At 39.8% G+C, this 25,105-nt stretch overlaps 1 protein-coding gene across 1 annotated transcript; it reads left to right on the forward strand.

Moving 5' to 3' along the window:
- Window positions 1–595: 595 nt before the first annotated feature.
- AKIRIN2 (akirin 2) lies at window positions 596–23,920 on the forward strand. The gene is made up of 5 exons (XM_003922949.4): window positions 596–1,416; window positions 20,068–20,211; window positions 21,801–21,950; window positions 22,926–22,997; window positions 23,242–23,920. Exons 1-5 carry the CDS (start codon window positions 1,182–1,184, stop codon window positions 23,250–23,252), a joined length of 612 nt encoding a protein of 203 aa, XP_003922998.1. The 5' UTR covers window positions 596–1,181; the 3' UTR covers window positions 23,253–23,920.
- Window positions 23,921–25,105: the final 1,185 nt, after the last annotated feature.

Genomic DNA, 25,105 nt, shown 5'->3' on the forward strand with positions numbered 1-25,105 from the left:
AGCTGGCTTTACAGAATTTAATTAGTGGATGAAGCAGCTACTTGGGAAGGGCAAAGCATCGAGTTCAGTCTAGGATCCTGAAACTTCGATACTATTATTGTTCTTCTCCCTTTCAGTCCTAAATAGGTTTCATAGTCTCATTATCTCCTATCCTCTCCACGTGAAAGGTCTTGTTTTGGGTACTGTCGATACCGAAATTAATCTAACTTTGACTATAGATTGGCTTATTATTTCCCAAATCTTAAATCACTGTGGGAGCACGTATGCGAAGAATCTTAAAAGATTTCTACGTCGTTTAGGTTGCTTTCCCCACGGGTTTGCTATTCCATCTCCCACAGTGTCAGAATCTTTTCTTTTTTCTCTTTTGCTTAGTTCCTTTTACACTCAAGCTGTGTAGGGGGATTTAAATTCCAACCCGGAACTCAGAATCGCGTGCCTTGCATGACGGAAGTCGTAGTTTATGTGACTCCTCCCTTCCCGCGTTTCAGGCCGATTCCTCTTCGCAGCCCAAAACTACAACTCCCAAAATGCACTCTGGGTTTGGCCCGCCCCCATGCGCACGCGCTCTGAGGCCGCCGGATTTGAATCGGCGGCGTTGTTATTGACGCCATATTGGGACCGGCGGCGGGTGGGAGAGTCCTACGGGGGAGGGGGAAGCGGTTGGACGTGTTCGCTTGGGCTCCTGCTGCCGCAGCCACCTCGCAATCGCTCTGCATCGATCTCCGCTCGCAAGCTACTGACCGTACACGGGCATATTAGGAGCTGCGTTCCAGCCTCACACCCCACGGTGCTGTTTCCGACTTCTGAAAGGATCTATCTCAGCACAGAAGCGCCTCAGGCGCGGCGCAAAGCTCGAGCGGACGGCGGGGGCGTCCGGAGCCTCTCCCGGGGGAGCCGCGCCTGAGGAGGCGGAAGAGCCCCCCTGACGCGACTGGCGTGTGCTGCTGCCCGCCACCGCCCCTCCCGCTCTCACCCGGCTTGTCCCTGGCCACTGCCCCTGCCGCGGAGGCAGCGGCGGCGGCGGCTCTCCTTCCCGTAGCCGGCGCTTCGCGACCCGCTTGGCTCCTGAGCCCGTCGGGTAGGCTCTCCTCGAGTTCCCGCTCTTCCCCCCTTCCCTCGCCCTCTTCCTCGTCACCCCTCCCCGACCCCACCCGAGCCCGGCGCCTCAGCTGCCCAGGGCCATGGCGTGTGGAGCCACTCTCAAAAGGACTCTGGATTTCGACCCGCTGTTGAGCCCGGCGTCCCCGAAGCGGAGGCGATGTGCGCCATTGTCGGCGCCCACCTCGGCCGCTGCCTCCCCGTTGTCGGCAGCCGCAGCCACCGCCGCCTCCTTCTCGGCTGCGGCCGCCTCGCCGCAGAAGTATCTCCGAATGGAGCCGTCCCCCTTCGGCGACGTCTCCTCCCGCCTCACCACAGGTGGGACCCGGCCCCGCGGCCGCCGGGGTGGTCGAGGGAACAGGGGTCCCTGGGGTGGGGGTGCCGGACTGTGGTTCTCGTTCTTAGCAAAGTAGTTGGGTGGCCACATTTCTTAGCCCGAGGACCTAATAAGACACAATGGAAAAGGCCTGATGTCAAGGGGGGTCGTGTTTGGAGGTGGGTAGGGGCTTTGCCTTGCCAATGTTGGGTAGAACAGGGACATCTTTTTCTTTGGGCCGAATGATTAGAATTGTTTCCGTAGTCGCTAGAGCCCCAGCGGAAATGATCAGAGAGGGCTGTATTATTCATAAATTTAGGCGAGAGGGGTCACATTTCACCCCAGTCTTGATGTGTGCTTGTCGTAATCGATTGGTTGCAGCTATTAACTCTGGGACTGGGTGGTTTGAGGCGAGGCAACAGCCCCTCCTCCAGTTCAGACATGGCTGATTTTAGTATAGTGGGGGTGGGGAGTGGGGATGGATGTCACTGGGGCGAGATCTAGGCCTGTCATTAATCACCCACAAGAACGCCACTTTGGCTGAGTCAAGACCTGTTTCCCTAGCAGGGTCAACAACAAAGAAAATGCTCTTCCCGTGTACTGTAATAGGATCACGCTATACGTCTAGACCTTGAGAAATCTTGAACTTTTAATAAGCATATTGCATTTAAAATTGGGGCTGAGGAGTTGCTTTTATTTAGAAATGCTTTATTTCTGCCCAACAAAGTATGTTGGGAGAAAACAACCTAGCCTTGAGAATAATGAAGAAATCAACCCAAGATTCCGAGGGACTTCAGACTTTTGCTTTTCATTTTGAAGCATTTCCTGAGAGGGAGATTATGGGGAATGTCTTTTGGCTGCTTTGTAAGGCATGCGTATGCCCAGTTTTTTCTGTACTTTGAAATCCTTGTGTGCCCCTGGCACAGTCCTAGGATAGGCTTTTGTGGACTTGAAGTGTAAATGTTTCCTTTGTGTGTAGCATGCAAAGATTCCTATGTGAATCTGAAGTAATAATACTATCTTTTAGACAAAGCCTTTTCATAGCTTGATGTAAATGTCTCATCATTAGCTTTAAAAAGTGAAGTATATACCTCTGTATTTGTAACTTCCATTTGAAATTGACTTTAATTTTTTTTTAAGTCACATTTTAAAACAGTTTCTAAATCTGTGGAGTGACCCTCGAATACGCAAGCTACCATTTTTGATTAAATAGTTGATCTAACTTAAGCACATACTGTTTTAGAGTTGTAGAGAGTTTTCCCGGGAATTCTCAGATAAATTTATTTAATGACCTTTATAAGCTATCTTTTAATTAGCTTGAAAAGGCATTCGTTGATTAATTATTAGGCTTTACTTTAAAAAAAAAAAAAAAAAAAAAGGAAACCAGCGTCAAGAATGAGCTACTGGTGGTTGACATTTTTGGAACTTGTCTTTTAGTGAAATGGTACCATTAGAAATGGAAATGGAATCTGTACTTAACTAATAAGGCCATTTCAAAATAAAGTCATGAAGTAGCTAACCAGCAATAAATTTCAGTCGAGAAAGTTAATACAGTGCTAGGTTTGGGAATTAAAGTAATATATCTCAATGCCAAAATAATCTCGGGCATGTATGTAAACCAGTGGGGGCTATAACATGTTCCCCCCACGTTTAAAGGGCACTTACTCAGAAAGAATTGTGATCCTTTGTAAACTTGTCTTTTCATTGGCATATTGGTAGCATTGGCTAATATGGTTGGCTCCATATTTTCTCAAGTTTAAATTAATTGGACTATCATATCATAGTAAAACGACTGCAATTATTGAAATCGTTTAAGCCAGCTGATTCAGATTCACATTCATTTTCCAAAATGCTGGTATTCTGTTCTGCAAGATGGTTTTTGTTTTGTTTTGTTTTGTTTTTGTTTTTTTTTTGACATCTACTTTGGAAGTTTAATCATATCCTGAAACCTAAAATCACATTGTAATTGATTCTGAGTCTGCTAAAAGTTAACTAATTTGAATATCTTTGTAAGAAGTTGACTTGAGAAAACAAGTTAAAATTGAAGTTTTGACTTGATAAAGTTACATTTTGTAAATTGTAGTTTTGAATGACATTCTAAATGTAATTTAATTTGACTTTGTTTATATGGCCAATTTGGGGTATGGTCCTGTGTGCTTTTAGTAATGTCATAATGGGAGCTGCAGTGTTGTGCAGGTGTCAAAGAGCTGCCCAATTTTGATGTTACTAAACTTGGAAATAATTTTCTCAAGCACCTGATTTTTAGCTTCCTATTTCATCACCGATTATTCTTCAACTTTACGGGAGTGAATACCCATCTGTCATTAACTAAAATGAGGAGTTAGTATTGGAAGTAGACAGTGGCTTACCAAATTGAGATTGGTGATCTTGTGGGAACTCTGTTTTCCTTTCACATCTGTGAGTTAAAATATACTAAAGTGAATTTTTTTTCAGAGCATGTGTACACTTTTTTTTATCATTGCTCTCCTCTAGATACTTACAGTTTAAGTTTCTGATGGCATAGCTGAAGTCATATTGTGGCTTTATTAGTTTTAGGAACTTGGATGTCTGTTTTAAACCTTAGCTATCATTTCAGTCATTCCAGGAAGGTGATTCCAAAGTTTGACTTGACTTATTTAAGTATTTTTCCAACTGTTGCAACTTAATACTAGGAAAAAGGAAGGACTAGCTGAGCTGAAGGAAGTTAAGCTTGCTTTCTTAACAGCAGGGCTTAGAGCCTTTATTATGCGAATTGGCATTAGGAATTTTTTAGGGGCTCCTTAACACACAGCTATCCCAAACCTGTTTTTTCGGACCCCTAAGTGTTACTTTAATTCAGAAATGCTGTCCAGGGCCAAGGGTTGGTTGACAAAGTACAGCCATATTTTTATGTAGCCTGAGAGCTAAGAATGTTCTCTACATTTTTTAAATGGTTGGAAAAGAATAAAAAAATTATTTTGTGACACATGAGAGTTATGTGAAATTCAAATTTCAGTGTCCATAAATAAAATTTTATTGGAACACAGCTGTACTCATTCTTTTTTTTTAAAGTACTGTTCATTGCAGGTGATGATGACAGAGTTGAATAGTTGTCGCAGAGAGTGTATTGCCCCAAAACTCCATATTTGCTCTCTGGTGTTTATAGAACTAGTTTGCTTACCCTCTTGTGAAGCGTCAGCAGTGAAGCTTATGGTATGGGAAAGGAAAAGTGATGAGTGGAAGTAAGGGGAGAGGGGGAGCAGAAGCATTAAATATGATTGGGGAAATGAATGCCTCTAGTAGCTGCATCAGTACATATCCTGGTAAGTTAGTTGAAAACCAATTCAAAGTATTATTTACAATTGGTTTTTCAAACATCTCATAATATTGCCATTTAGCCAAAAGGTTGTCATGACATTCCCAAAAGAAATTATTTTAATAAAACCAAAATATTACGCAGCATTATGAGAGACTGTTAGTCAAATCCAACACATTGTTTTCATTATTATGTAGTGAATGAATGGTCTGAAGATACCTTTCTGTGACTGTTAACGTATTTGTGAGTTTGTTAGGCACATTAATTCACATTGTTTATGGCTTGGTACCATTACTCTAGTCTGCCTTAGGAATTGAATTCTGTGAAGAGTTAAGTTCCTTTGTAAGAACTCATTGTACTTGCTGGAAACTTGCCATTAAAAATGGAAACTACAGCTTGTGAATGGGGAAGGATTTACAGGAACATAGATTGTTCACCAGACATTGATGTGTGCCTGCAAACGGAGACACCAGCTGGCTGAAATGAAATATAAATGGTTCTAGGCAAACAAATGAGATGTCTGTTGGAGGAGGCAGCATCTCACTTCAGATGTCATTTATATTGAGCCAGAAGTATTTTTTAGTATTTTGTGGTTATTTAGACAGCTGTTAAGTTGCTCCTGGTTTCTCATTGGATTTGGCAAATAAATGTTTTTAATGGTCTTTGTACTTCGAATCTTAAACCTGATATTCTGTTTAGGACTGCGTATGTAGCTGCAGTTATTTCATATTTCTATGAATTATGCATTTAAGAATCCTGTGAGTATATATGGCCATTAAAAACTGCAATTGTATTCATTACTGGTATCAAGATTATTTTTTTTATTTTTTGAGACAGGATCTCGCCCAGGCTGGAGTGCAGTGAATGGTGCTATCTCAGATCATTGCAACTTCCATCTCCTGGGTTCAAGCAATTCTCACACCTAGAGGAGTCGCTGGGATTACCAGTGTTCACCACCACACCCAGCTAATTTTTTAAATATTTTTAGTAGAGAGGGGGTTTCACCATGTTGGCCAGGCTGGTCTTGAACTCCTGACCTCAGGTGATCCACGTGACTTGGCCTCACAAAGTGCTGGGATTATAGGCCTGAGCCCCTGAACCGCTGCCCCCAGCTTGCTTTTTATTTTTCTTTTTTGGTAGGAAAATAAAGCGTAACTTGAGCACAGCAATACATAGGGTAAACATGGCTAGATTAGAGGTTAGCCCCTCTTTGGTGTGGAAGGTACTAGTCACTATAGTTGCCACAGAACCATAACTTGAGGCGTAAAGGAGAATAAATTTCTTCAGTTTTTGAGTGGCTTTATAGGAAAAAGAATATAGTACATATTAATCAGGTCTTTTTTTTTTTTTTTTTTTTGAGTCAGAGTCTTGCTCTGTCACCCAAGGTGGAGTGCAATGGCACAGTCTTTGCTCATTGCAATCTCTGCCTCCTGGGCTTAAACCATCCTCCTGCCTCAGCTTCCCAAGTACCTGGGGGTACAGGGATGTGCCATCAAGCCCAGCAAATTTTTGTACTTTTTTTTTGTAGTGATGGGGTTTCACCATGTTGCCCAGGCTGGTCTCAGATTCCTGGGGCTCAAGCAATCTGCCCACCTTGGGCTCCCAAAGTGTTGGGTTTATGCATTTGAGCCACTGTGCCCAGCAGGTTTTTTCTACTAAGTGTTTTGATAGACCTAGAAAGATAGTGATAGAAAGCTTTCGTTTTGAAAGATTGAGAATAAAAGCTTCAGTGGAAGTGCCCAGTTTTGAGTATATTTCCTATTTGAAAAGAAATTTTTCTCCTCTTGAAAGAAGAATGTGATACAGCATGGGTTAAGTTTGGGCCTCTTAGATAGTTGCCTCATGAAACTACATAGTATTGGGAGTGGGAGTGGGTATTTTCAAGTACCTGTAACTGAATTAGTTAACCAGCAATTTGCGGTCCCTGTAGTCCTTGTATTTATTGCCATGCCTAGCACTGTTGACTCACAGAATGTTCTCTACAGACGTGAAACTGCAGGGAATTTCTTGCCTTTGAGAAAACTACCTGCTTTCAAAAAGGTATGAGAGAAAGTACTTATTTAAGCCTATCAAAAACCAACTAGGCATCTGAAGTTGTTAAAGAAGTCTTCACAAATGGATTTGCATCTTTAATTTTATTGCTGACTTCAGGATTGTAGAACTCAGCTTACTTCCAGTATTTCTTAGCTTTCTGAACATACACTATTTAAATACACTGTAGCACATATAGTGTATGCTGATACCCCCTATCAGCAACAGTCTCACTGTAGCCATGACTTCACAGGAATGTCTTGAATTTTGAGCACTAGGATGAGTCATATGAGACTTGTATATGGTGGCTTGAAAATAGCCCTCTAGTTATTCTTATCTGCCATACTGTCCCTCTTAATATCTTATCACAAATAGTTTTAAAATGCTAAATTTATTTGTCGAGTTAATCAAGTCTTGACATTTCCCAAGAGTTGCTGTGGTTGAAAAAAAATGTAATTTCAGTTTTATCCTGTAATTCTATACCAAATTTTCTATTTAGACTGTTCTATGACATTGTCATGTGTAACATTTTTGATAAAAAATGTGATTCAAATGAGTTGTAACAAATACAGCAATTAGTTTAAGACTTTGAATAATACTTTTCTGAGGCACTTTAAGTATACTTCTCAGTATTCATTTTTCTGGATAATGATGAGAAACATGGATTACATAAATTATGATATTTTAAGTAGCCCCATGTGTAAGAATTTTTCTATTAGATAATTTGTTCATTGGAAGAAACATGTTGAAGGGTTTTACAGGATTTAATATGATCTAAATTTTTTTAATGTCTAAAGGATTTAAATTGTTATAGCAAGTTTCTCACATGAGATGATATTGTAGCTATATTAAGCAGGAAATCCTTGCAGGTTATTTAAAATTCTAATGTATGTCAGTTTGTCAGCTTTAATATTTATTTTGGGCCTACTGATAGAATTTTACAGTATGACAGATTTTTGTAGTATTTCTTGTGATGATAGGCTTTGTTGGGTGGTGAACTTTATAGCATTAAGAGAGCAGCTCGTAATAATATACTTTTAGTTTGTCTTGGAGTGTAGCTTTTCTTTTAAAAAATCTTAAGTCATTAGTTTTTATCTGTCTCAAGTGTCGTAGGCAGGTGATCTTGAGATATACTAGTGATATTGTGATTTTATTAACATTGTGATCTTTCCATTAAATACAACTTTTCGATTCAATTTTTTAGGTCTTTTCATGTAGCTGGATTTTCTTAACATTATTAAAACATTTAAATTCCTCTTCTAGAAGTCACTTGTTCAAACCCTTATAACCTCATTTGAGTTCCAGATACTGTATTGGCTAGGCAAAGAAGAGTAAGAGTCTCTCTTGAGAGTCAATGATAGAGCAGCCACTGTTGATACTCTATTAGCTGGCACTTATGCTTTATCAATAGACCTATTTTAATTATTAACTTTTTCACATTAGTATTTCCCTTTTGACAGCCTGAGTATTGAAATTGGGTTATTGATTAAATCACATTTTTGAAAAAGTAGTTTTTTTCCCTTAAAGCGTTAAAGTTTGTTTACTGACTTAAGTTTCTGAAATTGTCTCGGTATGTGATGTATATTCTCACTTTGGTTAGCATTCGTTTTCATGTCTGTTAATGTTAATTCTTAGAAAACTCAAAACTAGATGGAATGAGAGGGAGGGACTTGGAAGTTTATTTTTTTGTTTCTTTTTGTTGAACTGATTAGCAAATGAAGAGTAGAATGTACAGTTAAGTTTGACGAAAGCCTTTTTTTTTTTTTTTTTTTTTTTTTTTTTAAGACAGTCTCACTCTGTTGTGAGGCCGGAGTGTGATGGCGTGATCTTGGCTCACTGCAACCTCCACTTCCAGGGTTCAAGCAATTTTCCTGCCTCAGCCTCCTGAGTAGCTGGGACTACAGGCGTGTGCCACCATGCCTGACTTATTTTTATGTTTTTAGTAGAGACAGGGTTTTACCATGTTGGCCAGGATGGTTTTGATCTCTTGACCTCGTGATCTGCCCACCTTGGCCTCCCAAAGTGCTGGGATTACAGGCATGCATCACTGCGTCCGGCCACGAAAGCCATTTTCAAACATTACTGTATTATAGGAGATTGCCTTGTTCCTCACACTAAAATACGATTATCTAGAAGAACTTTTCTAAGTGGTATACTTGATTTAAAGTATAGAAGATTTTAGTTGCTATGACAGAGTGGGGGACTTTATGCTTACTGTAACAATCTTCTATAGCCCAGGGTAAAATAGTGCATTATCAGAGCTTGGCATGGTAATCAGTTGTACATGTGTGGAAATGCTGACCTACCAAGTTGGAATAATTCTTCAGTTTTTTTTTTTTTTTTTAGATGGAGGAGTCTCTCTGTCACCCAGGCTGGAGTGCAGTGGTGCAATCTTGACTCACTGCAACCCCTGCCTCCAGGGTTCAAGCATTTCTCCTGCCTCAGCCTCCTGAGTAGCTGGATTACAAGTGCGTGCCACCACGCCTGGCTAATTTTTGTATTTTTAGTAGAGACAGGGTTTCATCATGTTGGTCAGGCTGTTCTTGAACTCCTGACCTCGTGATCCGTCCACCTGGGTCTCCCAAAGTTACAGGTGTGAGCCCCCGCACCTGGCCAGTTCTTCATTTTTAAAACACTGACAAAGTATTTGGGTTAGATGTAACTACCTATCCTAAGAGGAGGCATGTTAGACTCTTGAAGCATCCTTTTTATACATTTCTGGATATAACATGAAGAGGTTCTACAGTTTTTTTTATAGCTAGTGATCACTGTTTCAGGGGTCTAGTTAGATGAGAGTTAAGCTTCATTTTGGTTATTGCCTTCTTGACAATCACATTTTTTTGAAGTTTTGGTGTATGAAAGTATCAATTATACATAGTAGTGATTTCTCTATTCTAATTCCTGTTTTCTAAAAATTAACTTTCCTCATTGTGATATTTATTTATTTATTTTCGAGACAGAGTCTCTGTCACTCAGTCTGGAGTGCAGTGGCATGATTCTTGGCTTGCCTCAATCTGTCTCCTGGGTTCAAGCAATTCTCCTGCCTCAGCCTTCCAAGTAGCTGGGATTTTATAGAGGCGTGTGCCACCATGCCCGGCTAATTTTTGTATTTTTAGTAGAGATGGGGTTTCGCCGTGTTGGCTAGGCTGGTCTTGAACTCCTGACCTCAGGTGATCTGCCTGCCTTAGCCTCCCAAAGTGCTAGGATTACAGGCATGAGCCACGGCACACAGCCTATTGTGATTTATTTTAAAGTTAGATGCTAATAGAATTTTCACTAGGTGTAGTAGTATACTACTGGAGAGGGTAGTAGATGTTAAGAATTTGGGCCCTGAGGTCCAAACTTGGCTCTGCCATGTTTGAGCCATGTTCCTTTCAGAAGACATTGAAGCAGAGCCTAACATTTTTCTCATCTCAGGAAGTGTATGCATGATAATAGTAGTATCTGCCTCTTAGGGTTGTTATGAGAATTAAGAGCCAAGTGCTGGAAACAGTCACAATAAGTTGGCAACCTCAAATGGGACTTTTACTGACCAGCAGTTTTGCCTTTCAATGAATAAACTTGCCTTCTACAGAAAGAAGAGTTGCCATCAAATCACAGTTTTTCATTGTTTTTAGTACTAACACAACTGACATTTGTGCCTGTCCTTTTTAGTAACAGTGAGGGAAGGATTCTGCTTTTCTCTAAAGTAACCTTGTCCTCTTGATTATTCCCTTTTTCTTCTCTCAATTGTATCTTTGCTTTTAGCTTTATATATTCCCAAGCCTTCCATGAGAAAGTAAAAGAAAAAAACATACTCATTTTTCTCTAGATATCTTCCAGATTTCCAGATTCAAAGAGCTTTCAAATAGTCTGTTTACTTCCATTTCTTCAGTCTCAATTCCTGACATGCTTCAAGCAGCTCCTGTCAGTTCATCAGTGACTTCTATGGCACTCAATCAGTCCCCTTATTTGACCTTTCTTTCAGCATTGTGCCTGCCGACAGACTTCTTTCTTTTTGAAATACTTTTTTCTTCTGTGACTATAGTTTCCCTCCATGCCTTAGCGGTTCTTGTTTTCTTTACCTGGGCATTAAACCTAGCAGTTCTTTAGTTCCTTGCTTTTAGCTCCATGCTTATCTCACTTAATAGCTCCCTAAGCAGTCACATGCCTGCTCCTGACTTGAGTTTCCACTTACAGATGTCTCTTTAATTTAAATATTCAGTTCGGACCATTCTTTTTTAGTTCTAGCTGTGGAAATTTTGGACTTTTTTTTTTTTTTTTTTTTTGAGATGGGATGTTGCTCTGTTGTCTAGGCTGCAGTGCCTTGGTGTGATCTCAGCTCACTGCAACCTCCGCCTCCCGGGTTCAAGCAGTTCTCCTGCCTTAGCCACCCGAGTAGCTGGGATTATAGGTGTGCGTCACCATGCCCTGTTAATTTTTGTATTTTTAGTAGAGACAGACTTTCACCGTGTTGGTCAGGCTGGTCTTGAACTCCTGGCCTCAAGTGATCTGCCCACCTTGGCCTCCAAAGTGCTGTGATTACAGGTGTGAGCCACCACACCCAACCTAATTTGGATCTTTTTATCCCCCTGCCACCAGAAGTCAAAATTGTTGTGAAATCTTTTGACTTTTAAATGTTCACAACAAACTTACACAATACATGGGATAAATAAAAGAAGTATGTGGACTTCTAATCAGTGCCTTATCGTGGGAGAGGTGGTCTTTTTTGAGATAGTCTCACTCTGTTGCCCAGGCTGGAGTGCAGTGGTGTTGTTTCCATTCACTTCAACCTCCATCTCCTGGATTCAAGGGATTCTTCTGCCTCAGCCTCCCTAGTAGCTGGGATTACAGGTGCCTTCCATCATGCCTGGCTAATTTTTGTACTTTTAGTAGAGATGGGGTTTCACTGTGTTGGCCAGATTGGTCTCGAACTCCTGACTTCAAGCGATCTGCCCACCTTGGCCTCCCAAAGTGCTGGGATTACCGTGCCTGGCCTGAGAGGTGGTCTTAATTCCTCTTTTAAAAAGCAGTCATGATGATAAAGTAAATGAAGTTGTTCACCCTCAGTCACATAATGACAAATACAGATTTCCTTTTCTAAAGTGTGTTAGGAGAGATGAAACAATCATTGTATATAGGTTAATGTCATGTAATGAGTCTTCCTAAGTAGGTCAAATCAAATTAATTTGCAGAATATTTTTCCCTTGGGGAGGGGTATGTCTTACTTAGAATTACACTTGATCTTAGCCAATAGGCTGAGAAGCAATGAACTTAGAACTATAAAAACCATTCAGGTGAGGGTGGCAAAATGATTTTAAGTTAGCTTAGGTATTTTTGTACTTGCTGCTAATGTCTTCCTTTCCACTCCCTAGTATGCCCAGTAGTAAACCAACCACTTTCTAAAAAATGGTCACATTAAGAGAGTTATTTTGGCCAGGTGTGGTGGCTCATGCTTGTAATCCTAGCACTTTGGGAGGCCGAGGTGGGTGGATCACCTGAGGTCAGGAGTTCAAGACCAGCCTGGCCATCGTGGTGAAACCCCCATCTTTAAAAAAAAAAAAAAGAGTTCTTTTAAACAGGGGCTAGAAACTTAAATACCCATAGTTCTAGACATATAAATGATTTAAAGCACGAGGGAACTAGTGAATTCCAGTCCTGACCAGCAGCATCACCTCGTAAGTAATGTAGAGTCTTAAGCTCCACCCTTCAGTGTCTACATTTTAATAAGATCCGGAGGTGATCTTTGTGTGCATTAAAATTGTAGAAGCACTCGAGAACTTAGTCCCAGAAGGTAGCAGCCACTTTTCATCTTCAGCTGAGTTTTGCTATGTTATCTAGTTTCCTCAAGAGTAGTCAGAAGTCTTGACTTTTTATGTAAAACCACCCAATTTTTAAATGGCCACAAATTAATGTGTTTGTAAAAAAAAAATCATGTTTGTGGGGCTGAGTTTGGCCTCTGAGTCATCAGTTTGCAATTCCTATTTTCAGGTATGCTAATTCTTTTTTTTTTTTTTTTTTTTTTTTTTTTTTTTTTTTTTGAGATAGAGTCTTGCTCTGTTGCCCAGGCTGGAGTGCAGTGACATTATCTTGGCTCACTGCAACCTCCACCTCCCACGTTCAAACGATCCTCTTGCATCAGCACCCCCTACTAGCTGGGATTATAGGCATGTGCCACCATGCCCAGCTGATTGTTTTGTATTTTTAGAAGAGAAGGATGGGGTTTTGCCATGTTGGCCAAGCTGGGCTCGAACTCCTGACCTCAGGTGATACACCCGCCTTGGCCTCCCAAAGTGCTGAGATTACAGGCATAAGCCACCGCATCCGGCCCAGGTATACTAATGTTTTTTGGGGTGCCTGAACAAGTTGTTATAGGAGATGGGTTTGTTGTTCTTCAGCTTGATTGTGCTGAACCGGAGTCCTCGGTCTGCTTTCTCAGTCTCTGCAAGGTGGCTGAGGTTCTACATTTATATTTATGTAATATTTAACTGTATAAAACGCATTCATTTATTTTCCCTACAGGAGAAGGAACAACTGTAATCACTACAAGGGCAAAATCTTTCATTTCACTGGTACTATATAGCCAGTGCTACTTATTTGAAGTAAATTATTTGTGAAAAACTCTGCAGGTAAATACACATTACTTTGCCTCTGTGGCTCTGGGTAATTGGAATAGGAGCTGAACCTTTTGCCTTGGAACCACGTTTCTGTAGCATACACATTTTGGATTTTGGATTTGGGGCAGTTCAATTTCCCCTTAACCATTTATTGCCCTGTTTTTTGTTTTTTTTTTTGAGACAGAGTTTCCCTCGTTGCCCAGGCTGGAGTGCAGTGGCCCGATCTTGGCCCACCACAGCCTTGCCTCCCGCCTCCCAGGTTCAAGCAATTCTTGTACCTCGGCCTCTCCAGTAGCTGGGATTATAGGCAGGTGCCACCATGCCCGGCTGACTTAATTTTTTTTTTTTCTTTTTTTTGAGACAGTGTTTCCCTCTTGTTGCCTAGGCTGGAGTACAGTGACACAACCTCAGTTCACCACAGCCTCTGCCTCCTGAGTTCAAGCAATTCTCCTTCCTCAGCCTCCATACTAGCTGGGATTATAGGCATGCATCACCACGCCGGGCTAATTTTGTGTTTTTAGTAGATGGGGTTTCTACACATTGGTCAGGCTGGTTTCGAACTCCTGAACTCTCTACCTCAGATGATCTGCCTGCCTTGGCTTTCCAAAGTTCTGGGATTACAGGCCTAAGGCACCGTGCCTGGCCTTTATTTATTTATTTTTGTATTTTTAATGAGACGGGGTTTCTTCAGGTTGGTGAAGCTGGATTACAGATGTGAGCCACCACGCCTGGCCTCCTTTTTTCTTCTTCTTCTTAAGACGGAGTCTCATCAGGCCGAGGCAGGTGAATCACCTGAGGCTGGGAGTTCGAGACCAGTTTGGCCAACCTGGCTAAACCTCGTCTCTAGTAAAAATGCAAAAATTAGCTGGGTGTGGTGGCAGGCACCTGTGATCCCAGCTACTCAGGAGGCAGGAGAATCACTTGAATCTGGGAGGCAGAGGTTGCAGTGATCTGAGATCGTGCCATTGCACTCCAACTTGGACGACAGAGCGAGACTGTCTCAAAAAAAAGGAAAAGAAAAGGTCTCACTCTCGTCCAGGCTGGAGTGCAGTGGTGCCATTGTAGCTCACTGTAGCGTTGGAACTCCTGGGATTGAACTGTCTTTCTGCCTCATTTTGCCAGTAGCTGAGACTGTGGGGGCAAGTCACCACACCTGGCTAATCTTGTTTTTTATGTTGTGTGGAGATAGAGTTTTCGCTTTGTTGCTCAGGCCGGTCTCAAACTCCTGGCCTTAAGTGATCCTTCTGCCTTGGCCTCCCAAAATGTTGAGATTCTAGGCGTGAGCCACCACATGCAGCCATGCTTTCTTTTTTATTTTGTTTTGATAGCTTGTAAGTTATTTGAGAAAATACCTATAAGTAGTTCGGAGCTACATAACAAAAGCAACAAGGTTAATGTGTCCCCTTAGTATAACAGAAACTGTTAGTGTAAAACTTATATTAACCAGAGTTTTAACAAATTGAATCATTTATTTCAAATAAGTAATCATTGGCTCTATATACCAGTGAAATAATAGGATTTTAAAGTGAATTTAAAATGGCATCAGCTCATTCTTTCTGGTCATAGCTCTTGGTTGGATCAGAATATTGTCCTTAAGATTCCTTCAAGGAGAACCTAAGAACTGTTTTAGTTTCTGAAGAGATGATCCTGGGAAAATAGCCAATTAATAAAGATGAGTCTCCATAGCAACCCCAAGTTGTGTTTTAATTTATGAAGTAGCCATGACAATATCTAGTATGTAGTTCAGAACTCTACATCACTCTGTTATTGTGGATCAGTGTCTTAGTTTTTTGTTTTGTTTTGTTTGAGACAGAGTCTCACTTTGTTACCCAGGCTGGAGTGCAGTGGCCTGATCTTGGCTCACTGCAACCTCTGCCTCCAGGGTTCAAGTGATTCTCCTGTCTCAGCCTCCCAAGAGACTAGGATTACAGGCACCTGCCACCACTCCCAGCTAAGTTTTGTATTTATAGTAGAGATGGGGTTTCACCATGTTGGCCAGGCTGGTCTTGAACTTCTGACCTCAGGTGATCTGCCTTCTTGCCTTGGTCTTCCACGAAGTGCTGGTATTACAGGCATGAGCTACCGTGCCTGGCCTACAGTATCTTAGTTTTAAGTCTTAATGGCTACTGCAAGTTTTCTGTATGTAATTATGTATAAGCTTTCCATATCATTTGTGTTCCTGACTAGAACTGGCAAACTTTCAAGATTTCTTTTTTAATCCCATTGTTTCAATTGTCTAAGTCCACTTTCATTTTGTGTTTTCCAAAGAAGGCTATGGAGAAATAAATGGTATTGGTCTATAAAATGATACAAAAGGGCCTCATACACCTAAACTTAAAACTGTTAGTGAAACCTTAATGTTTGATCTAGTAACGATGCCTGGAGGAAAATAGTAAAGCTTTATGGGTCTGGAGCAAAAGTTTCTAGTTTCACATGTCAGATTTTTGGAACTTAAATTTATGGACCCTAGAAAGATACTTTGACACCCCACCCCCTTCTTTTGTTGTTCTCCTTTAAACTTAGTTTTAGTTGCTTCAAATTCTATGTTCTTTGCTTTGCTCAGTCCTATCTTGATGCTGTTTATCCTTCCCCCGTCAATTTCATTATGCCTTTTTTCCCATAACTACTTTTTCCTGTTTATACTGTTGACCTTATTCATGGTGTTCTGGATTTGTTAAGTAATCAGTGGCAACTAAAAAGAGGCCTTTTCTCTCCACATTTTTCTCAAAGTTTTTTTTTTGAGATGGAGTTTTGCTCTTGTTGCCCAGGCTGGATTGCAGTGATTTTGGCTCACTGCAACCTCTGCCTCCTTGGTTCATGTGATTCTCCTGCCTCAGCCTCTTGAGTAGCTGGGATTAGAGGCACCTGCCAACACACTTTGCAAATTTTTGTATTTTTAGTAAAGATGGGGTTACATTCTGTTGGCCAGGCTGGTCTTGAACTCCTGACCTTAAGTGATCCTCCTGCCTCGGCCTTCCAAAGTGCTGGGATTACAGGCGTGAGCCACTGCACCTGGCCTTCTAATTTGTTTTTAAAAATATTCCAAAGGAATAGGTGCTGGCTTATTGATACCACCTACCTGCTAAGAGAAGTTTATTAGCAATCTTAGTGTCTTTTACTAGGTTTGAGAATGAAAATGCTATTAGTCATAGAACTTGCTAATAATGGCTTCCGCTTAGCAGTATTTTTTGGTAAATAGTGACATAATTTTTAGGATTTAGAGAAAGAATATACAGCCATTTGTGTGATGTAGCTTGTCATGAAGATAACTCTGCATGTTTTGTTCTAAGTGGTTGCTGCAAATTCAGTCTATGCCTCATAAGCCAAATAGGAAGGCTACATTATTAAAACTGGAATATGCAACTGATAATACAAGTGAAGCTTGGACCCTGTTTTTCTTCAGTGAACTATAAAGGGTGTTGGCAAGACAATGTCAGATATTTCACGTGCCTTGGATAAAATGTTAACTTGCTGGTTTGATAAGAGATGGCCAGATCTAAGTAGCTTAAAACTAAGTAGACAAGTACTTTACTAATATATGGAAGGACTTTATCTACCTGGTATGAAAGCAGCTCACGTCAGCCAAGTATCTAGATTGAACTTAGCAATGTAGTTGTAGAATATTGAATCTGAGGAAATTTGAGTTATCAGCTTCAAAATTGTTTATATCCTTGGGCTGAAATAAATTGAGTTTGAGGCTTGCCATTGCAGTTAGCTGTTTGCTACTTGTGCTGTTGAGAGCTTGGCCAAGTTAAATTGGACCCTTCACTGCATAACCTTGTTGATCATGTGTTACCAGTATTAGAGCATTTGAGGGCACAGAGTGGCTTGGACGACATAGTTGCATATTAGATGTAAAAAGCAGTGCAGGCAATAGCATTAAAAATTCTCCAGCTCTTTAGCTGATAATATCAAGTGTTGGCAAGGATGTGGAACAGCTGGAGCTGTAATATATTTATTGTAGGAATGCAAAATGACAAAATCACTCTGGAAAATGGCTTAACGTGATGTCTTGCAAAATAAAACCCTTCATTTGTCATATTATTAGGCAGCCCATTCCGACTCCTAGGTATTTACCCGAGAGAAATGAAAACATGTCCACCAAAGACTGGTACTTGAATATTTGTAGTAGTCTCAAATTGCAAACAGTCTAAATGTCCATTAACAGGAAAAAGGATAGATGTATGTGTGTATATACATACGTACAATGGAATACGTATGTCACTCATAAAAAGGCATTTCTGATTTATGTAACATATATGAATCTCAAAAACATTTTACTGAGTGAAAGTAGTTTAGACATAAAAGTCTATACTCTTTTTTTTTTTTTTGAGACAGTTTTGCTCTGTCATCAGGCTGGAGTGCAGTGGCGCAGTCTCCACTCACTGCAACATCTGCCTCCCAGGTTCAAGCCATTCTTCTGCCTCAGCCTCCCAAGTAGCTGGAACTACAGGTGTGCGCCACCACACTGAGCTAATTTTTGTATTTTTAATAGAGATGGGGTTTCACCATGTTGTCTAGGATGGTCTTGATTTCTTAACCTTGTGATCCGCCCACCTCCCAAAGTGCTGGGATTACGGCATGAGCCACCACGCCTGGCCTAAAAGTCTGTACTCTTTATGATTCCATTTATGTGAAAATCTAGAGAAGGCAAAACTATATAGTAATTGCAGATGAGTGTTGGATTGTAGTAGGGGAGTGGTGATGGTGGTAGTAAATTAACTGCAGAGGAGCCCAAGAGAAGTTTTTGGAGTGATAAGTTGTTTATCATGGTTGTGTTAGTTCCAAAACTGTATGTATGTACTTGTCAGAACTCAGTGAATTGTACTGAGTGAATTCTGTCATTTGTAAATTATACCTTAAATTTAAATTGGTGAATTTTGTCATTTGTAAATTATACCTTAAAATTGTTAGTGATGCTTCTAAGTATCTGATGGTATGGTGTTTCACAAAGATAAATTTTTAAAAGTTTTACTGTATCTTAATTCTGGGTTAGCTTTCAGTGAACAAACTGAGGTTGTTATTATACAAGCATTCTTTTAGTACATTTTAATTGTGCTTTGGTTGACTTGTGAAGCAGTAGGAAGACTAAATCTGAGAACAGCTATATGGTGATTAAAGAATGTATATAAGTCATACAAAAGATAAATATTAAGGTCAAGTTACTCCAAGCTAGTACCTCCTAAAATACCTGATTATAAATAAACTTTATGATTTTTTTTTAATCTACTTTATGATGTTTTGAATGGCACTTTTGATCAGGATAATAATAGCTTTGAGCAGAAACTGATGAATGTGAGTGAAGCTTACTTTCTCTCTGAGAGCAAAATATAATTGCCTTTAAACCCTTCAGATAACCCTAAAGGATATGCCAGATACAGTTTTACTCATTTCTATGATTGTGGTTCAAGATAATTGCACTGTAGTGTAGCGGTTCTTATTTATTGAGGACCTGTAATACACCAATCACTTTACATGGTCTCCGCCTCACTCCATCTTTCAGCCCTAAGATTCAGAATGCTGTTAATATTCTTAGGTTTTATTGAGCTTAAAATAATTGGCCATGGCCATTTAATGTATGATGATTTTTTTAGTTCCTATCTACTTTGTCATTTTGTTGACCTACTATCACTTCTCACTGGTGTGTACTTGAATACACATACTCCTTCTTATTTATACCCACACTCCTTCTTATTTATGGGCTTGGAAAAGGCATAAAGGCATTAAAGGCAATTGGAAAAGCCTGTTAGTGTCATAGTCCTACATGATGAATAAATGAGCTTTGAGTTTGAAACTCTTAAGAATCTGAGTGTTTTGGTTCACAGACTCTTTGACCATTATTTCAATTGAAAAACTTGATTTTTGCCAGTCAGTGCACTTATTGATAGGTAATTCGACTTAGAAGTTTTGCTGGTATAGTATTTTAAGAAATATCCCTGGGCCGGGCGCGGTGGCTCACGCCTGTAATCCCAGCACTTTGGGAGGCCGAGGCGGGTGGATCACGAGGTCGAGAGATCGAGACCATCCTGGTCAACATGGTGAAACCCCGTCTCTACTAAAAATACAAAAAACTAGCTGGGCATGGTGGCACGTGCCTATAATCCCAGCTACTCAGGAGGCTGAGGCAGGAGAATTGCCTGAGCCCAGGAGGCGGAGGTTGCGGTGAGCCGAGATCGCGCCATTGCACTCCAGCCTGGGTAACAAGAGCGAAACTCCGTCTCAAAAAAAAAAAAAAAGAAAGAAAGAAATATCCCTGTACACATCCCCTTCCTTGCACATGTGTGTTATTGGGATAGGTTTCTAAAGGTGGGTTTTTTTGTTTTGTTTTGTTTTTTTGATCCTGTATCTGTTTTACCCACCTTTTGTTGGGAAAGGGCTACTTGAAGGTTTTGCTGAAAGAGAACCGTCAATAGTGGTTCTTACCTTTAGTAAAGTTCTCAGCAAAATAGTTTTTCTTGTGACAACAGTTGCCTGTGTTCATTGCTTTCTCTCCTCCCCCCTAGCAAGAATGATACTGTTGAACAGCTGAATTCCAGTTGGTGTGTATGTGCTAAGGGAATGTCACCATTTATGCTGAAATAAATTCCTACCAGAATGTCAGTTTTCTGGTATTATTTGAAAGGAATATTTTGGGTAGATTGGTATATTAAGTAATCATTGGAAAGCCAACCTTTTTGTTTTTTTAATGTGAAAGCTTTTATCTTGAAAAATTTTAACTTTTTTTCTTTTAGAACAAATTCTTTACAACATAAAACAAGAGTATAAACGAATGCAGAAGAGAAGACATTTAGAAACAAGTTTCCAACAGACGGATCCATGTTGTTCTTCTGATGCACAGCCACATGCATTTCTCCTTAGTGGACCAGCTTCACCAGGTAATAACATTTCTTTTCACTAATAAAATTTATTATTTAGAGTGGGAAAAGTTAGTCCAAGTTGCCTTTAGTTATTTAAGCTACTATAAACTCTGATTTTTAAAAAACTTATACAAGTAATGCATGACATCTTAAAAATATGTACAAGGCCAGGCGCGGTGGCGCACACCTGTAATCTCAACACTTTGGGAGGCTGAGGCAGGAGGATCATGAGGTCAGGAGTTCGGGACCAGCCTGACCAACATGGTGAAACCCTGTCTCTACTAAAAATACAAAGATTAGCCAGGTGTGGTGGCACATGCCTGTAATCCCAGCTACTCAGGTGGCCGAGGCAGGAGAATTGCTTGAATTTGGAAGGTGGAGGTTACAGTGAGCTGAGATTGCGCCACACACTCCAGCCTGGGGACAGAGCGAGACTCCGTCTCAAAAAAAAAAATGGGACAAGAAATTACCACCTGGATTCCTGCTAACCAGAGGCAACCACCTGTATATATCTCTAGAGTGGACATCTTGTAAGTACTATGATTTGTAGCCTTTATTAAAAAAAAAATTAACAGGCTAGGCACAATGGCTCATGCCTGTCATCCCGGCTCTTGGGGAGGCTGAGGTAGGTGAGTCACTTGAGGTCAGGAGTTTGAGACCAGCTTGGTCAACATGGCAAAACCCTGTCTCTACTGGTAATACAAAAATTAGCCATGTGTGGTGGCACACGCCTGTAGTCCCAGCCCCTAGGGAGGCTAAGGCATGAGAATCACTTGAATCCAGGAGGCTGAAGTTGCAGTGAACTGAGACTGCACCACTGCACTCCAGCTTGGGCGACAGAGATTTTGTCTCAAAAAAAAAAAAAAAAAAAATTAACAGAATACTATATGCTGGGAGGCTGAGGTTGCAGTAAGCCGAGATCGTGCCACTGCACTCCAACCCCGGGCAACAATACAAGACTCTTGTCTCAAAAAAAAATGATTTCTTCAGAAATGTGTCCCTCCTTTACCACTTAAGGTACCCTAATCTTTCTAAAAACATCCCTCCTATCTTCTTAATATCTGAAATTAATCTTTGAGACCTCAGAATGAGACTAGCCATAGTCATCTACTGTAATACTGCTAAAAGTATTTTATACACATTCAGGTACACCACTCATTTGCTATCAACTGTTTCTTCATCTAGCTCTGTGTATTTGTCCTGGTACCACCACTATTCCTCTCTTTACTTGCTCCTTATAACCTGCATTTTTTAGTTGAGATACGGTTTCACTATGTTGGCCTGACTGGTCTTGAATGCCTGTCCTGCCTCGGCCTCCCAAAGTGCTGGGATTATAGGCGTGGACCACTGGGCTTTGCTTGTCTTAAAGGTTTTCAACTCACCTTTAGACTTTTTTCTCTTGATTACATCTTGCTGTGTTTTGATGATGAAATTATTATTTTGGTCCTGTTTTAAGACTTGTGAAATGCTATGGTCAAAAACTGATTTGAAAATGCTTTTATATCAACATTGAAGAGTCCCAAATGAAATCTCTTCATTTGGAGAAAGAACTGCTTTCTATCGTGGCTCTAAACCAAGTGCTATTTTTTTGCCCTTATTGAACATAGGGACTTCATCTGCAGCATCCTCACCATTAAAAAAAGAACAGCCCTTATTTACTCTACGGCAGGTTGGGATGATCTGTGAACGTTTGTTGAAAGAACGTGAAGAGAAAGTTCGAGAAGAATATGAAGAAATATTGAACACAAAACTTGCAGGTATGAGATGTGTTTATTAGAGTTTCCGAGGAATTCAGTTGTAAGAAATGCATTATTTCCTACGTGTACTTTAATTTCACTTTCTATACACTAGTGCAGTATATTCTCTCAGAATGAGAAAATTTCAGTTCAGGAAAGGAAATAAACCTTCCTGTAGCTCATGGCCCACCTTGGCAACCTCAGGAGGAGAGTATTGGCTAGCCGTGTAGATCAGCAGTAATATTAGTATGTACCCTGTACTAAAAACTGAGGTTAGTTGTTTACCTCAGTTTGGTTGTGGATTTTTTGACTTTATATCTTTCATAACTTTGACCTCAATCTAGACATTTTAAAATAACAAATTGGCTGTCACTGTGTAAGTCATTTGAGTATCAAACTGCAGTAGTGTTTTAGTTATCAACGAAATTCATTAAAATTTGATAATTTAAATGCAATAAATAAAATCATGTATGGTAACATAAATAGAATGTTTGGCCACAGATTTAATTTTTATATAGATATATAAGCTTTTTGATTCTTAAGGAATTAAAGGATTAATGTAGATAAGAGAATTTGCTTAGATGTATAACAGCTTTTTCTGTGATACCTCATTAGGTTTTAGGTATTTGTTTTTTTGTTAGCTTTTGTAATCCTGTTTCTTCTCATTGCAGTCAGTTGCCATTCATAGATCACACACAATAACTTTCAGAGTAGAAAGGTCTTTTTATTGGAAGCCCTTATTTTTAATTGTTAGGAAATAAATAAACCTCACCTAGCTTGTATGTCAGGTCCTGTGACTGGACTAAAACCTAGGTTTCCTGAATAGTAAGCTCCATGCTGTTTTTTGTTTGATACACTGTTAGTACTACTGAGGTTATGTAAGTAATTAAGTTTCAACTTAGAATTGTTTTACTATACGTTTTGTATTTTCAGTTTATCTGGCTCTAATGTTAAGGCATTTTACGTCATGTAATTGACATGTACCTTTATTTGTAGAACAATATGACGCATTTGTGAAGTTTACCCATGATCAAATAATGCGACGATACGGAGAACAGCCTGCTAGTTGTAAGTATCACTTTTGAAGTTATAAACTGAAAAAGACTATCTTTTAAGGAGAAGACATAATTATTTTCATACTCAAAAAGATAATTTAATAAAATTACTGAAAATGTATGGAGGAAATAGGCAGCATAACTTTGTAAGTCTTTTGGTTACTTAAATACCTAGGGGCAATATTGGAAATCAAGATCTAGTATTTGTTTGGATTCTAACCTGTACTTTGCATTAATTTTCCTTTTCTCACCTTTAGATGTTTCATGAATCACGTATTCTACATTTGTGGGCTGCCTTGTTCCTTGTTGAGTTGTTGCAAGAGGTCCCAATTATGACATGCAGCAATGCCAATACCCCTTCTGTGAATACAGGTTATTTCAAGCTTTCGTCAGTGGCAACCACTCTTAGGCAGCAGCAACTGGTTTTGGAAATTTCCCTGATGTCAGTACCACCTGGATGTGGACCTTTGCTACCTGTATTAATACCAGTGGCCTCATTTTGCTGTATCATTACAATTTGGCTTCTTATATTAATGTTTGAAAAGGATTAAAGCTGGTATTCTAGAACATGCCCTTCACTGGTTGTGTAAATAAAACTGTAGAATGACACTTCAGATGAAGTTAGTGTGATTTTAATTATGCACTACAACCAAGCTGTAACCAGTTACTAATTTTAGAATGTAATCCCAGGACAATATTAAGCAAGTAGCCTGCAGTGCTTCCTGTGAAATAATGAAGGAGGGCATTTCTGTATTCCAGGACTTCTTGGGGTTTCAGAGTGGGTTTATATGATTTTCTTTTTTTTGGTAGTTTTATTTATTCTATCAGTCTTTTTAACAAATGTTTATTGCTGCATTTTTTTTTTCCAGTGTATCATTGTTTTACTGCCCTTGTAGTACTGGAATTTAGTTGGAAGAATAAAACATTTACTTCTGTTCTGCTTGTTTCTTAATGTACAGATGGGGGTTAGTATTGGAATAAAGTCGGTGTTTTAAAACATAAGCATTTTCCAGGAATCAGTAAAGTTAATTTTCTAAGGTTTGAGTGCTATTTCAAAAAACTGAGTTCTGATTCTAAATTCCTTCTTCTGTAACTTACTCCTTGATAAGAGTATTATAGATAACTGCTATAGAATTTTTACCTCAGATATCAGTAGAATCCAGTTTTTTTCTTTTAAGGACTTGATATGAAAAAGCATGATTCAGCAATTTTGACTCTTCCCATACATGGTTTCCAGACATAGCTTTCTTATAATGAATTGAGCCAAAAAAAAAAATGCTTCAGTGAATTATTTTGTTGAATTCTAATAGCATATTTCCAAAACTTAAGACAATCTTAAATATACATTTATAATTGATCAAGTTAGTAAAAGAAAAAGGATTTACTTTTTCCTTTTTAGCTTTGGTAATTACATTTCACCAATTCTTTGTTTAAAACAAGCCTAAAAAGTGGTTTCACAAGGTGGCCAGGCAATTTATATGTCAATTAGATTGGTATATAGCACAGGGTGGCAACAAGGTGCTTAATTCTACCTCCATTTAATGGTCTTAGAGATTCTCAACCTTAGCACTACTGGCAGTTTGGGCCAGATCATTCTTCGTTGTGGTGGCTGTTCTTGTGTATTACAGGATATTTAGTCACATATCTGGCCTCTACCACTAGAGGCCAGTTAAACCCCTTCCCACAATTGTGATAACCAAAGTGTCTGCAGACATTGCCAAATGTCACTGAGGGACAAAAGAGCTCCTAGCTAAGAACCACTGGTTAGCAGGATAGCCTGTAGTCCCAGCTATTCAGGAGGCTAAGGCATGAGAATCGCTTGAACCCAGGAGGCAGAGGTTGCAAGTGAGTCGAGATCGCACCACTGCACTCCAGTCTGGGTGACACAGTGAGACTGTGTCTCAAAAAAAAATTTTTTTTTCTTTTACAGCCAAATTTCTGCATTATCACTTACCCAAAAGTCCTAGCTTATAGGCTATTCTGACTTTAGATGGGTCCAGTAGTTGATTAGTCCAAATACCAACCACACATGATTTCAACAGGAAGATTATTTTAGCTACCTAGGGATTCTGAATTCCTCAAATCCCTGAAATTGCTTGTAATTAGTATCTACAGAATTGT

The sequence above is a fragment of the Saimiri boliviensis genome, chromosome 4 (genome assembly GCF_048565385.1).
Source record: "Saimiri boliviensis isolate mSaiBol1 chromosome 4, mSaiBol1.pri, whole genome shotgun sequence".
Taxonomy (NCBI): Eukaryota; Metazoa; Chordata; class Mammalia; order Primates; family Cebidae; genus Saimiri; species Saimiri boliviensis.

Bases quoted from the DNA above. Each gene is read 5' to 3' on its own strand.
- AKIRIN2 (XM_003922949.4), top strand. From the start codon at position 1,182: ATGGCGTGTGGAGCCACTCTCAAAAGGACTCTGGATTTCGACCCGCTG. The intron at 1,417-20,067 runs GTGGGACCCGGC...TTTTTCTTTTAG, and splicing joins CTCCTCCCGCCTCACCACAG to AACAAATTCTTTACAACATA. The intron at 21,951-22,925 runs GTATGAGATGTG...CTTTATTTGTAG, and splicing joins ATTGAACACAAAACTTGCAG to AACAATATGACGCATTTGTG.